Genomic DNA, 12,208 nt, shown 5'->3' on the forward strand with positions numbered 1-12,208 from the left:
ATGTTACATTCTTGCTTAACGATTCAACCTGTCGTATGTAATATGATTTGCGAGCAAAGTATACAATAAAGGTGCAAAATAAATCCGTCATTATGCATGTTAAAAAGGACTATGTAGCATCGAATATTTCTCCTCGTCGTCGTACTTCAAGTGCCGTCACCTTGATCAACGATGTTGCGCTCGATTAGCCTCCATAATTACGTTCTATAGCGAATTCTCTTCCTTGAACGGCGACGCCTGTAATCTTGCCCAACTTTATTTTGCATGACTAAATTGTTAATTACTACATTTGTGCTAAGATGAGGATTTTAAATTAAAGTTGCAATGGGGTGGTTATACTCCATAGGAAAGACGTTTAATACGGGTATTTTCTTGTTAGTTGAATTTTTAATTTGAAAGCCTGAAAGCTTGAAAATTTGAACATTTGAATATTTGAAAGCTTGAAAATTTGAACACTTGAATATTTGAACGTCTTAATGTCGGATAATTTGAATACGAAAGAACTTCAAAGTTTGAAAATATGTCTCTGCAGTAGAGTGGTTATACTTCACATGAAAGAGATTTAATATGGGTACCTTCTTATTGAATTTTTAATTTGAAAGCTCGAGGGATTGAAAAATTAAACATTTGAGTATTTGAAAGTTTGAAAATTTGAACACTTGAATATTTGAACATCTAAGTGTCGCATAATTTGAAAACGAAAGAACTTGAAAGTTTGAAAATATGTCTCTGCCTAAAGTTGCAGTGGAGTGGTTATACTTCACGTGAAAGAGATTTAATATGGGTATTTTCTTATTCAATTTTTAATTTGAAAGCTTGAAAGATTGAAAATTTGAACATTTGATTATTTGAAAGCTTGAAAATTTGAACACTTGAATATTTGAACATCTAAGTGTCGCATAATTTGAAAACGAACATTCTGCCAGAACATTCAATTTTCTTTTCTTCTTTTAACCACCTTAAGAAAGACAAACAATCGTCCGACAAGAATTCCCTCCTATTTTATCTTTCGTGTGAATCTGCCGTTACGCCCAAGTGAATGTAGGTCGTTGGTAAAGATGCTATTAGTAATGCAGTTTTCGTCTAACGCGTGAATGCATTACACCAACTTCCGCGTTTCCTCGACAAATCGTTCTGCACTGTTGCCAAGCTATCGTTTCACGAGGTTTTTCATTTTTCAGCGATCGATCAGAAAACCGTGCCCGAGGAACTTCCGGTATCTGGTGATCCGTATAATGAGACCACGTTGGAGTTGATCTTTCCTGGAAAGCAGCCCCGTTTCAAACTAAACGGCAAGAAGCTGCAGCTTTTAGAGCCATTGGACAGGGACGAGGAAAATCTCTCGCACGTTGTCTTTCAGGTACGTGAAATTTCACTTTGAGCTGAATTTCGCAACAGGACATATAACATGCTACTTTTGTGCATGGGGGACACGTTCATATAAAATGAAATTTGTCCAATGCGTTATCCAGAGGTACGTGTTTGCTTACGTAATCGGTGCTTGCCTGCTGTGTGTCGCGGTTGTTTATCTCGAGAAAGCTGCGAGTATATTTCTCTCTGATTCGTTCTAACCGTGTTACTTGACTTGTTACCGAACAGCGAATAACAAAGCGGTCAGTCGAGTGCGTATTTCTGAAGCGCGCGGTGCTATCGAGAAGTTCACGGGTACAGAATACGTGGGACTTTGATTAATCGATTTGATCAGAAGGAAGGCAGACGGCAGGTTATATAAATCGAGACTCGACGACAGTTTGTGAACTTTGGAAACTTAGAAACAATCATAACTTTTTATTATTATAGGCTTAACAACTCTCATGTTGAAATATTGCGGTATTATTGTAGTATATGTTAAGAAAATACGTATAAAAATTTTATACGATGTTATTAACGCTGATTTATGTCTTAATCCTCTGCATATTCTGTTTGCCTTTTTATCATCATTTTTCATCTGCGGAATGATCCCTTAGCCAGCTTTTTATGTCAATAATAAAAATTAATTTATACTTCCGTTTAATGGGTGCAAAAAGTATAATTGATGCATTAAAGACAATCAAAATGGTAAAGAAAAGAAATGATTGGAAATTTTCAATTATTAATCGTCGCACGTGTCTATGCCATGTATTACATAGTTGGAGAAAGTTTACGAGCTATGTATCGGTGTGGCATTATTCACGGAGCACGAGATATCATTTATCCAGTTTTTACAGTAAACCCACCAGTGGACCACCGTAGCACAAATTGTGACATGCTTTCGAATCAAATGGGGAATAACGCTATTGGAATCTAGACAATCAATAACGAGCACGTGGCTGGTCATGAAAAAATTTTTACGATCCTGTATTGCTACTGGTTTCAACCTTTTAATAATTACTTAACGAGCACTTAAGTAGACATACTTCATCACATATTAATACACTTTTACTCTTAATTTCGATTTTTAACTACTTCTCCACGCTAATAATGTAGCTGTCACTTTTAATAGAATAATACAAACACTTTAACGAGAGAAAATGCTTGCTTGAAGAAAGGTTCACCTGATTTTCACATAAACGCAGTTTTTCAACTACTTTACCGCAAATCTGTAGGTCATTGTATATTTCAATAGAAATAGTTGTCTTTGACTCCCTTTTACTTGTACGTTTCAACCGTATCCGAGGAATCATTTTACGCTCCGAGTTTTAGCTCCTTTCCCGTTACCATTTCTCGAGGCACGTAATTCGATTAAATGGAATGGTTGATAAAAAAAAAATGGCAGGATAAAGTCTTTACCCTGACAATCGCTAATGATCGTGATTGAATGCACGATTGTCTCTCGAACGACAGTTTTTACAAGGAAACTCTCGTTACCGTAAGTAACAGTGATGCTGGTCACGCGCAAAATTACGACTACGAGCTCGCCTCATCGCAGTACCTTCCAACAACCTGCTCATTTATGAACGTTTTTGCCCATGGAACGCACTGTGAGCCAAGTCACCGATTGAATTCTACACTTGGCACCATTTCGTCGCGTCTTCTGCAAGACGCGAGGGGCCATCTTCTCATTCTCGGAAAGGAATCTCATTACGTGGCTGCGTAGCTTTTTGTTCCCCGCTGCGGTAAATGAGCTTACGAAACGGACGTCAGGTCTTCCAACCGCGCAGGGGACAATGCTAGAGCCTCGATACGCGTTACCTTACTGGTTCGTTTTAATTTAGTTTAATAGTGACCACCTGCTTTTAAAAGTTACGCTTACTCAGCTTTTTCGTAGAGCTATGCGCAGAATTCCTGAATTAGAATGCTCGCTAACCCAAATATTATGCAGACGATGAACAAAGTTTTTGGGGTTCTGTGTGATTTAGTTTTAATTTTAATTTAGGTGTGTTTACTTGAAATAGAGACAGGGTGAATTTTTAAAATTGTTGTAGATAGTAGTAATCTTCAAGGAATAAAATTTCTAGTTTTGTGTGAAATTCTGAAGGTTTCTGTAGGAGCTGGGGAATATTTGAAATAGATTAGTAGAGATAGTGGCAATTGAAATATTTCACCTAAGAAATACTAATTTACAAAAGTAATTATTAATTTAATTAGTTAAAATATGCATCTCACTTTGTCCTGTTATGTCGAAAATCGGATTTGCTTGTCTTTCTTCGTTATTTATTCTTACTTCATCTCAGACGTTGTCCTTTCCTTCGACATCTACGTTCATGTCGTTCATTCCTCTCATTCAGGTTTGCTCTTTCTCACGCATGCTATATTTTCCTTCACCTGCCACGTTAATTTTTGCTCGTTTTCTCATGTTCTTCCTCACATCGCTATCCTTACTATTTCACTATACCATTTCAAAATTATTTCAAATAGGTTACTTCCTATTGAAATAGTATTTCCATGTATAACAAATGAAGTAGACGTTTCAAATATTAATTCTATAAATGTTGTATTGAAATAACTATTTGAAATTCCATTTATTTCATCAATCACAATTGTCTCAAAGAAATATTTTATTTAGAATATCCAGTACAGTTCGATGAAATAGAAATATTTATAACAATCTTCTATTTCAAGTAGCTGTTTTATCTAGCTCTGGTTTCTTTGCATTGAGCAAAAGCAATTTATTGAGTTGAGTTTCGCGATGTATATATCTTACAATGTGTAATAATATGTAAGTTTGCAAACGAAAACGGTAATTAACAGTCTTTAAGTAATTACAACAGAGTTAAACAATTGCTAAACGCTCAAAGCTCCGTTGGAACCTCGCTTCCACAGTATACTTAACCGTGTACTCCATAATTGTATTTCATTTCTAGTTTCATGTAACCCGAAGCACTGTTGTATCATGTGCCGTTGAACTCGTCTGGGCAATTGCTTCCTTCCAGCTTAAGAAAAAGCTGAACCTTCCGCTAGAAAGAAATCGGCACTCTTCTCTTTTTAACCAGCTGATTGCAAATTTATCATTCACCTTTTTTTGTATATTTTTTCATTGAACACGTCACGTACAGGAAATAGCTCGATCTTCTCTCGGGAACATACATCAAAGCGTCACTTATAACTGTTTCTCTATTTTCTAAAATGTAACTATGAAGATACCGCTCTCCAATTTATGGTGGTAAATGTACATAAAGGGACAAACGAGTCTGGAACTGAATCGAATTGTTCGTCGTCGGGTGATTGCGATGTGTACGATTCAGAGTACCGTTTCCCTTGACCATATTGGCCCCCGAGATTGCGCCGCGTGTCTCTTATGACACTACGCTGCGAGGAATGTGAAAGGTCTAGAGCAATGTTCTGGTGCCATAAGTGATCGCTCGTAATTGTTGTTTTCTTAAATTGAACGTATGAAATGAAACAGCTGGGAAATCGTGTGTACACCAATCTTTTGTCAACGGTACAGAAGGCAATGTCGACCTCGATTGTATCGATTTATGGTTATTATCCTAATGGTGTAAATAATGAGCGTTAAAAATATACACAAATCACCATCTTTACAAATAATTCTGTGGTTGTAAGGCAAAATGTTTTTGAGATATTAACGTTTACACTTTTCAGCTTCAATACTGTCTCATGGATTTGTGTCTCCTTGCACCCATATTTTTAGGTGAAAATTTATTTTAATGCTCTTTTTTTTCCTGAAAATATACATTTTATATTCTAGATGTCAATTAAGACCTGAACTCGAATTTTTTGAAAATGTGACATAGGTCGTTTTGTCTTACAACCATGGAATTATCATTTTATTCTCAAAGTTTATTTAAATGTCTAGCTTCATGAAAATTTATTCAAATATTTTAGAACTTTGATTACACTGTATGCCATTTAGCTTAAGCCATTTTTTAATATTTAATCTATTTTATTTGGTGATATACATACGAGAATCTAATGGCATCGAATTTTCTGTTTCCAGCTGAGCTGCACTGTAAAACAAACGAACAAAAAGCGGACGATACCAGTGATCGTGCGTGTGTCGGATATAAACGATAATGCGCCAAAATTCATTAACACTCCATACGAAACGACAGTACCAGAGGTAAGCCATAAGTACCTAAACCTATCGAGTTGAGGGAAGCAGAAACTGAATACGGTAATTACGTAGAAAACACGGTATCGCTAGATCGACAGGTTGTCGACTACTTACAGCGGCAGTGGACCCAAATCATCGCCTAGAATTTCAATTACACTTTTGCACGATCACTATAAATCATCGATAACGTGAGAATTCTTTGCAGATCGTGTAAGATATCAGGAACGATAGATTTTATCTCGAAAGGTCGTAAAAGTAATATTTAATAAGCACATTGACAGTGCACCTATTCAGTAGATTAATGTTAGAGTTCAATGAACTGCCTACATTCCATTTTCATAGTTTTTGATAAACTATTTGGATTTTTAATCTAGGAAGTGTAGGTGTCTACAAAAAAATTGAAGTCTTTTTATAGTGTAATATAAATTACATTTTTATTATCAAAGATTCTGTACTTCTGCACAGAACATAACAAGGACGCAAGAACTACTTTAAAGTGCTGTAACTATGCGAAAAAATTGCAGCTACTTGCTTTTTGTTTCAAGTTAAAGTGGAAGGTTTGTGCTTTATGAAATCATAAATGGCATTTCGAAATAAATTTTAGCAAGTTCATCTATTCCGTCGAAGTTTGCAGAATTTAATATAAGGAACAGATTTCAGGATTTAAGGGGTTACAGTAATAGAAGTGCAGTAAACTTAAAATCGAGAAAAAATATCTAAAACTAAAAATTGCAGGCTTTAATTAAAAAAAAAAAAATATCGTGATCTAACGACGGTTTTCCATATAGTTATTGACAATTAAAGTTCGCTAATTTTTGCCCCAAAATTTTCTATACTATAATTTTCTTAAGCAGTACATTTCTCTCTTACAATAAACAATAGAATCATTGTACAGAAAATTCAGAATGTCAATTGAGTAGTCCCTACGTTACAAACTTGCAATAAATCAAAATCATGATTCGTTATCTGTCACTAACATTTAAGGGAATATTTAATAAACGTCGACGAAAAGTTCTGAGACTTTAACGGGTCTTCGTGCATAGAATGAGCGATTGAACTTATAATGGTATGGCCGATGATATAGTGTCTTAAGTGTAGACCTTAGCATTAAGTACCGTCCAAGCTATCAATCGTCCCGACGTAAAACCATACGTCATTAGCTTCGGTAATCCAAGTTCCATCACCGCACGGAAACCCGTTAAAATCTCGGCGTTACATTTGAGAATTTCTCGCTGTCGAGCACCGACGCAGCAGGGACGAAGATAGATTCGTCAAGTCTTAGGCGAGGCAGCGTATGCAAACTATTCCAAAATAATCCCTGGAAGTATCGTTTCATCGTCGAAGAGTAACGGGCAGCGATCGCGTGGATTCTTCTTTTCTACGCTGGTAAACCGTTACACGTAATAGAAATGGCGCGTATCCCTCGGGTACCGGTTGATCCAGCCAGATGCCGCAAGACACACCGACCTCGTGCGTTGCACTCCCTTCGATACCATGTTAATGCGTATTTTAATGATGGCGCATTTTATGATTGCAAAAGAACCGCGTTATCGGGTCGCATCTGCAGATGTATCGCTGGTAACGGTATGTTAAGGGTGTCTACAGCCGTTCGGCCATTAAATGGCACGCACGGGACGTTGTACGGGCCATAGTCGAGAGCGCTGTTAAGACAACGCTATTTACGGCTGCATTAAGGTACAAGTAGTCAACGAGCATGGCATTCTTCCGAGCTTTATGCTTTGTCAAATTTGAATAAACGTTCTCGCCGCTAAAGGACCTTACAAGCGCGCGATCCGCGATCTTACAAATTTAAGGTATTGATCGTTTTATACCACTATCTATTCAATTTCATACACGGTATGGTATTCGAAAAATGTACAGTGTATACGTTTTGGTGGAGGTTGCTTTAAGGGATTTAATTTGAAATGGTAATTGTATGATTATTACAAAAGCGATAGGTCGCTGAATATTGTATAAAATATTTTATGATAGTGTTTATAATAGTTATATAAATTGTTACGCTGTAGACATGCTATAAATATGTATATGAAGTGCTTCGAAATACCCGCGAGTTCTACCCATGTCGTTAAACGTGTTTCATGATTAATCCAGAGGATATTTCAAAGAACTGAAAGGCGGCTGGTCGTGCTTCATATAATTAAAATTTACTGTTATATTCGCTCCGTTCAGATCGCAGATTTATAACTTGAACAGGTTCAGCTTACTGTAGCTATAATTATAGCACTGCAAAATACAGTTATAATTGAACGGACTAATAGCATAGGTATGCAATATGCACGCATAATCAAGCGTAACATGCAAAGTATGTTTATGATACAAATTATTGGAATCTTTAGTAAAAGTGAATCCTATGCCTATTAAAATTATTTCCGCGAAAAATTCTCTCCTTTCATACGCTATTCATTACTCCTGAAACACGGAAAGTAGTATAGGTAGATACATGATATAAATACTTTGATATGCGAATATGAATATTCGGACATACAACTAAATAACAGCAAATGAAGAATAATATCCAAACAGTATCAGCAACATTCCAATATGTATCTCCCTTAGATCATATATGCTACGAGACACGGCATGTAATAGTGCATGTATAAAAAATTCACGAGCTCAACTAAGCAAAGATAACTACCCCAATATGAATGTCACACAGGGTAAAAAATAATTATTCAAATACATCAGACGCTGAGACGTTACTGGACTCTACCGACCCTAGCAATCCACGTGAAACTATGAACAGCTTGTGTGTATTTAGTTTTAAAATAATTATTAACAACGGTAGAAATCAATTTTATTTTGTAATCAGTAATTATAGAGAAATAGTTTTTCTTCAGACATCTATGCATTGTTCTTATTATTTTTTTTTGAACTAAAATAAATGATAAGAAAATGATATCAGCATCTCAATCAAACTTTAAATACATTTTGCGAAATTATAATTCTCAAAATATGCATATTTCATATTTAATCAATTCAATATGTTTTCTGAAAGTTAAACGTTTTCACATTCTCATTAATGTCGGGCAGTAAAACAGTTTAACGCTTTCAGAACACCGATGTATCACTCTTTCGAAATTACAGGTATGTCATACTACTATAGCTCGTATATCTTGTGTGACGTCACGTAGATAATTCTATCTTTACCTAAAGGAAGTTATTTGAAGCCGTGTCCATAAGTATACATGGTCTAAGTATAGGTATCTCCCTCGCATCGTGGAAACCAGAGGAACACTTTCAATTTCACAGCGGGCGTAACGTGACCTATCGGCAGTCAATTGCAGGATCGCAGCTCTGTCGATCGAGATATCGGAACCCCTTGTACATGATTTCTGTTTCAACTAATTAATCCACGGTTCGCCGAGCGGTTCAGCGTGCCTCATAGAACTAGAGGAAGCTGGATTATTCCCCTTGATAATCTCTGGTGCAAAGGAAAACTCAGTCACAACTAAGAGATATTTGCTCGTAAGTTGGTATCGGCGTAGGTTCCCTCGGGATCGCGAGGCAGATCGTGTCTGCGCCAGAAAAATTATGCTCCCTCGTTCGCGCCGCTGTAGTCTGGCTTATCGCGAGATTTATCGACAGGGCATGATGTCGCGACAAGAAAAATTCGGTAAATTATCCCGCCCCCTGTTTAGGGCACGCTCGAACCACTGATCGAGCCGCTCTGGCCTCTGGATTTGTCCAATTATTAATCTTGACGCGCGGCTGCGTTTGACCCCGCGGTCTTTAATTAACGCTGGCCCCTGCTTCGCGCTAGACCTTCGTGTTTAACGATACGCGGTTATCGTTTAGCGAAATGTCCGAATAACGACGTTATAGAATGCGTATGCAATATGTATCGTGCAGCATGTGCGTTATACTAATGTGCTGGACGTTTACATAGGTCGTTTAAAGGGCCCTCGGTCTGTAAATAGCGGAGAGAGATTGAGAGAGTTTTGTAAATGGACGTGGTGTCGTTAACGCTTGTGCAGCGTGTAATTATAGTAATACGAGGAAATAATGAATGATGAGGACAAATGAGGTGATAAAAAGCTGTGTAATGAACAGTAGTTAAAGAGGGGTTGGAAGGGATGAGGGGCTGGTTACAAGATTATAGCGTTTGGATTTTTTACGCGCGTATTGCAGTTTGAAGTTTTGATATTCGATGTTTATGGCAGATGGTGTAGAGGCTGTGGACACTTTGGAAAAATGTTAAATTATTGCTGTGTTAATTTGTACCTGCTAAAGTGTCCGTGTTAAATAATTACTTCACTGATTGCAGTTAACGCCGGTTGGCTCGACAATCTTTAAAAACATCGTCGCCGTGGATGCAGATGCCGGAGTGAATGGCATCGTTGAATACTCGATTGCGCCTGGTGATGGAACTGGAATCGGCAACAATGACGGAGTCGGTCGAAATAGAATCACCACGGCCGATGGGTACGGTTACTTCAGCATTAACTTGCCTCATCAAGGCCAAGTTACTGTCAACCGCACCCTCGATTTCGAAAGGATACAGCGATACCTCGTCACTATTTTGGCATCGGTGAGTAACAACTATTTGCATATTCAAAGGAAGAAGAAAAATTAGTTAAAATTAAGTAGAAATATTTGAGATTTAACCCTCGAAAAGCGAATGGTTTTCGACGACCGCGGGAGGCGAATGCAGGGTCATTTTGACTCATGGTAGAATTTCTATCGTTAACTGGTTTTAGAAAGGAATTTTATGTAAAAATGCATTTTGAATATTATACCTACACTTTATTTCTTTCTCGTTTTCGATACACCTGATACATGAGATAAATGTATTTTGTATATGATTCTTACGAATGATTTTATTACACTTTTGACATCTTGTAGTATATTTAGGGTTGAAGTGCGAGGGTTAATAGCAATTAAACAAAATTGAAGGGAGAATATCATAGTATATTTCGAGTTAGAAAAAATATTTACTCCAATTTTAGTGAATTACAATACAGTGCTGTACAAATTCCGTGGTACACTCTCCTTTTCTTGGAAATACTCTTTCACCCGACTTACTCGTGGTCTTTGAGAAAGCAAGTTCAAGTTCCTATCTGATAAGTAAGCTCTCAACTCATTCAAATCAGTGAACTTATATCGACGCAATAAGGTAACTCCATGGAAACACGATTGTTCCAGTGAACTTATATCGAGACAAAACTGTTGTAATAGTATTCAATGTAATCCTTGTGTGCGTGTGCCAACATATTGTTCCTCCGCGTTGGTAACGTGTCGATAAGTAGCACATGATAATCAACGATGAAGTAACGAAAGAATTTGGCGATTGGTATCCGCAGCAGTGTATTCAACTATAGAATTAACAATGTCGAGCCGAAGGAAGCGATATGCAAATATCTACAAGCGCTGACTCTAATCGGTGCCTTCTAATCTCGCTACGCGTGCCAAGGCTGCATATCGAGCCGCTACGATGCTAGAAGGGATACGTAGCGCATGCTGTGTAAAACGACACGATCGTTTCTTCCCTCCTGTTAACGAAACCGTTAAACACGAACTCTTTGATCGTTTTCTGGGAAATGGTGATTCAAATAGCTTCGAAGGAAGCTACACCTTCTTAGCTGATTTTCAATTAGTCCACTTCATTTCTTGTTGAAGAGTACCTGTACTTAGAGGCTGGAATAAGGATCTCTTTCGATAGTTTTACAAAGAAGAGATTGGGGTGTGATAATACTTAAGGAAATCGTTATTAGGAGACGTGTAGGCTACATATATTTAAAATTTCAAAATTTTAAATCTTAAATTTGAATTTCAAATTTCAAATTTCAAGTTGCACTTTTTAATTAGCATTAGATCCAGTTACATGATGGATGACATACAAACAATAAAATTCATATAAATAAGTGCCTCATTTGGCTTCATTAGTAATCAATTTTGTCCTGTCGAAAGCTCAGAAGGTGATAATGTCTATCAGGCGATTGATTCCACAAGAAAACACAATAAAGACAGTACACACACTTTTCTATTATTGTCTGATTGGGTTGCACTTACAGTAATAGCCAATAAAATTGCAGCACTCGCCAAAAATACGAGTGAGCATACTAAACTCGAGAAAACTAAACTACTATAATTGACACTAGAAAACTTACGAGCAGTGCTCAATAACTCCTTACTATCTTTCGACCTTGTTGATAATTCTAGAAGCTACTCGGTACGCTACAAACACAGTCGCAACTTTGCAAAATCAAATAAGTACTCCAGATACTATTTCAGTAAACACAAAAGTGCAATACTCTTTCACTGTCGAAACCTCAGAAGGTAACAGTATCTCTCAGACAATTGGCTCCAGAAGAAAACACATCAAGACAATACATACGCATTTCGTAGTGGTCAATAAAATTGCAACACTCCCCAAAAATACGAGTCGAGTATCTTGCCTCCGTGTTATCCCACTGACATCTGAGCTCTTAACAATACTCCAGCAATTCTCACTGAAAACTAAACAACTATAATTGACTCTAAAAAACTCGCAAGCAGTGCTAAATAACTCCTCACTATCTTTCGACCTTGTTGATAATTCTAGAAGCCACTCGCTACAAACACAATCCCAACTTCGCAAAATCAAATAACTACTCCAGACAATATTTCAGTAAACACAAAAATGCAATACTCTTTCACATAGACCAACTGAAACAGTCAAGGTAGATATGCAAATATTTTTATTTCATATTTGAG

At 37.1% G+C, this 12,208-nt stretch overlaps 1 protein-coding gene across 1 annotated transcript in view; it reads left to right on the forward strand.

Moving 5' to 3' along the window:
• Cad99c (cadherin 99C) overlaps positions 1–12,208 on the forward strand; it is a 116,420-nt gene that overhangs the window by 81,174 nt on the left and 23,038 nt on the right. Inside the window, exons 4-6 of the mRNA XM_076386068.1 lie at positions 1,182–1,360; positions 5,378–5,500; positions 9,780–10,043. Of these exons, the coding sequence (XP_076242183.1) occupies positions 1,182–1,360; positions 5,378–5,500; positions 9,780–10,043 (566 nt within the window). The remainder of the gene's footprint in view (positions 1–1,181; positions 1,361–5,377; positions 5,501–9,779; positions 10,044–12,208) is intronic.

This window comes from Calliopsis andreniformis, chromosome 9 (genome assembly GCF_051401765.1).
Source record: "Calliopsis andreniformis isolate RMS-2024a chromosome 9, iyCalAndr_principal, whole genome shotgun sequence".
Classification (NCBI taxonomy): Eukaryota; Metazoa; Arthropoda; class Insecta; order Hymenoptera; family Andrenidae; genus Calliopsis; species Calliopsis andreniformis.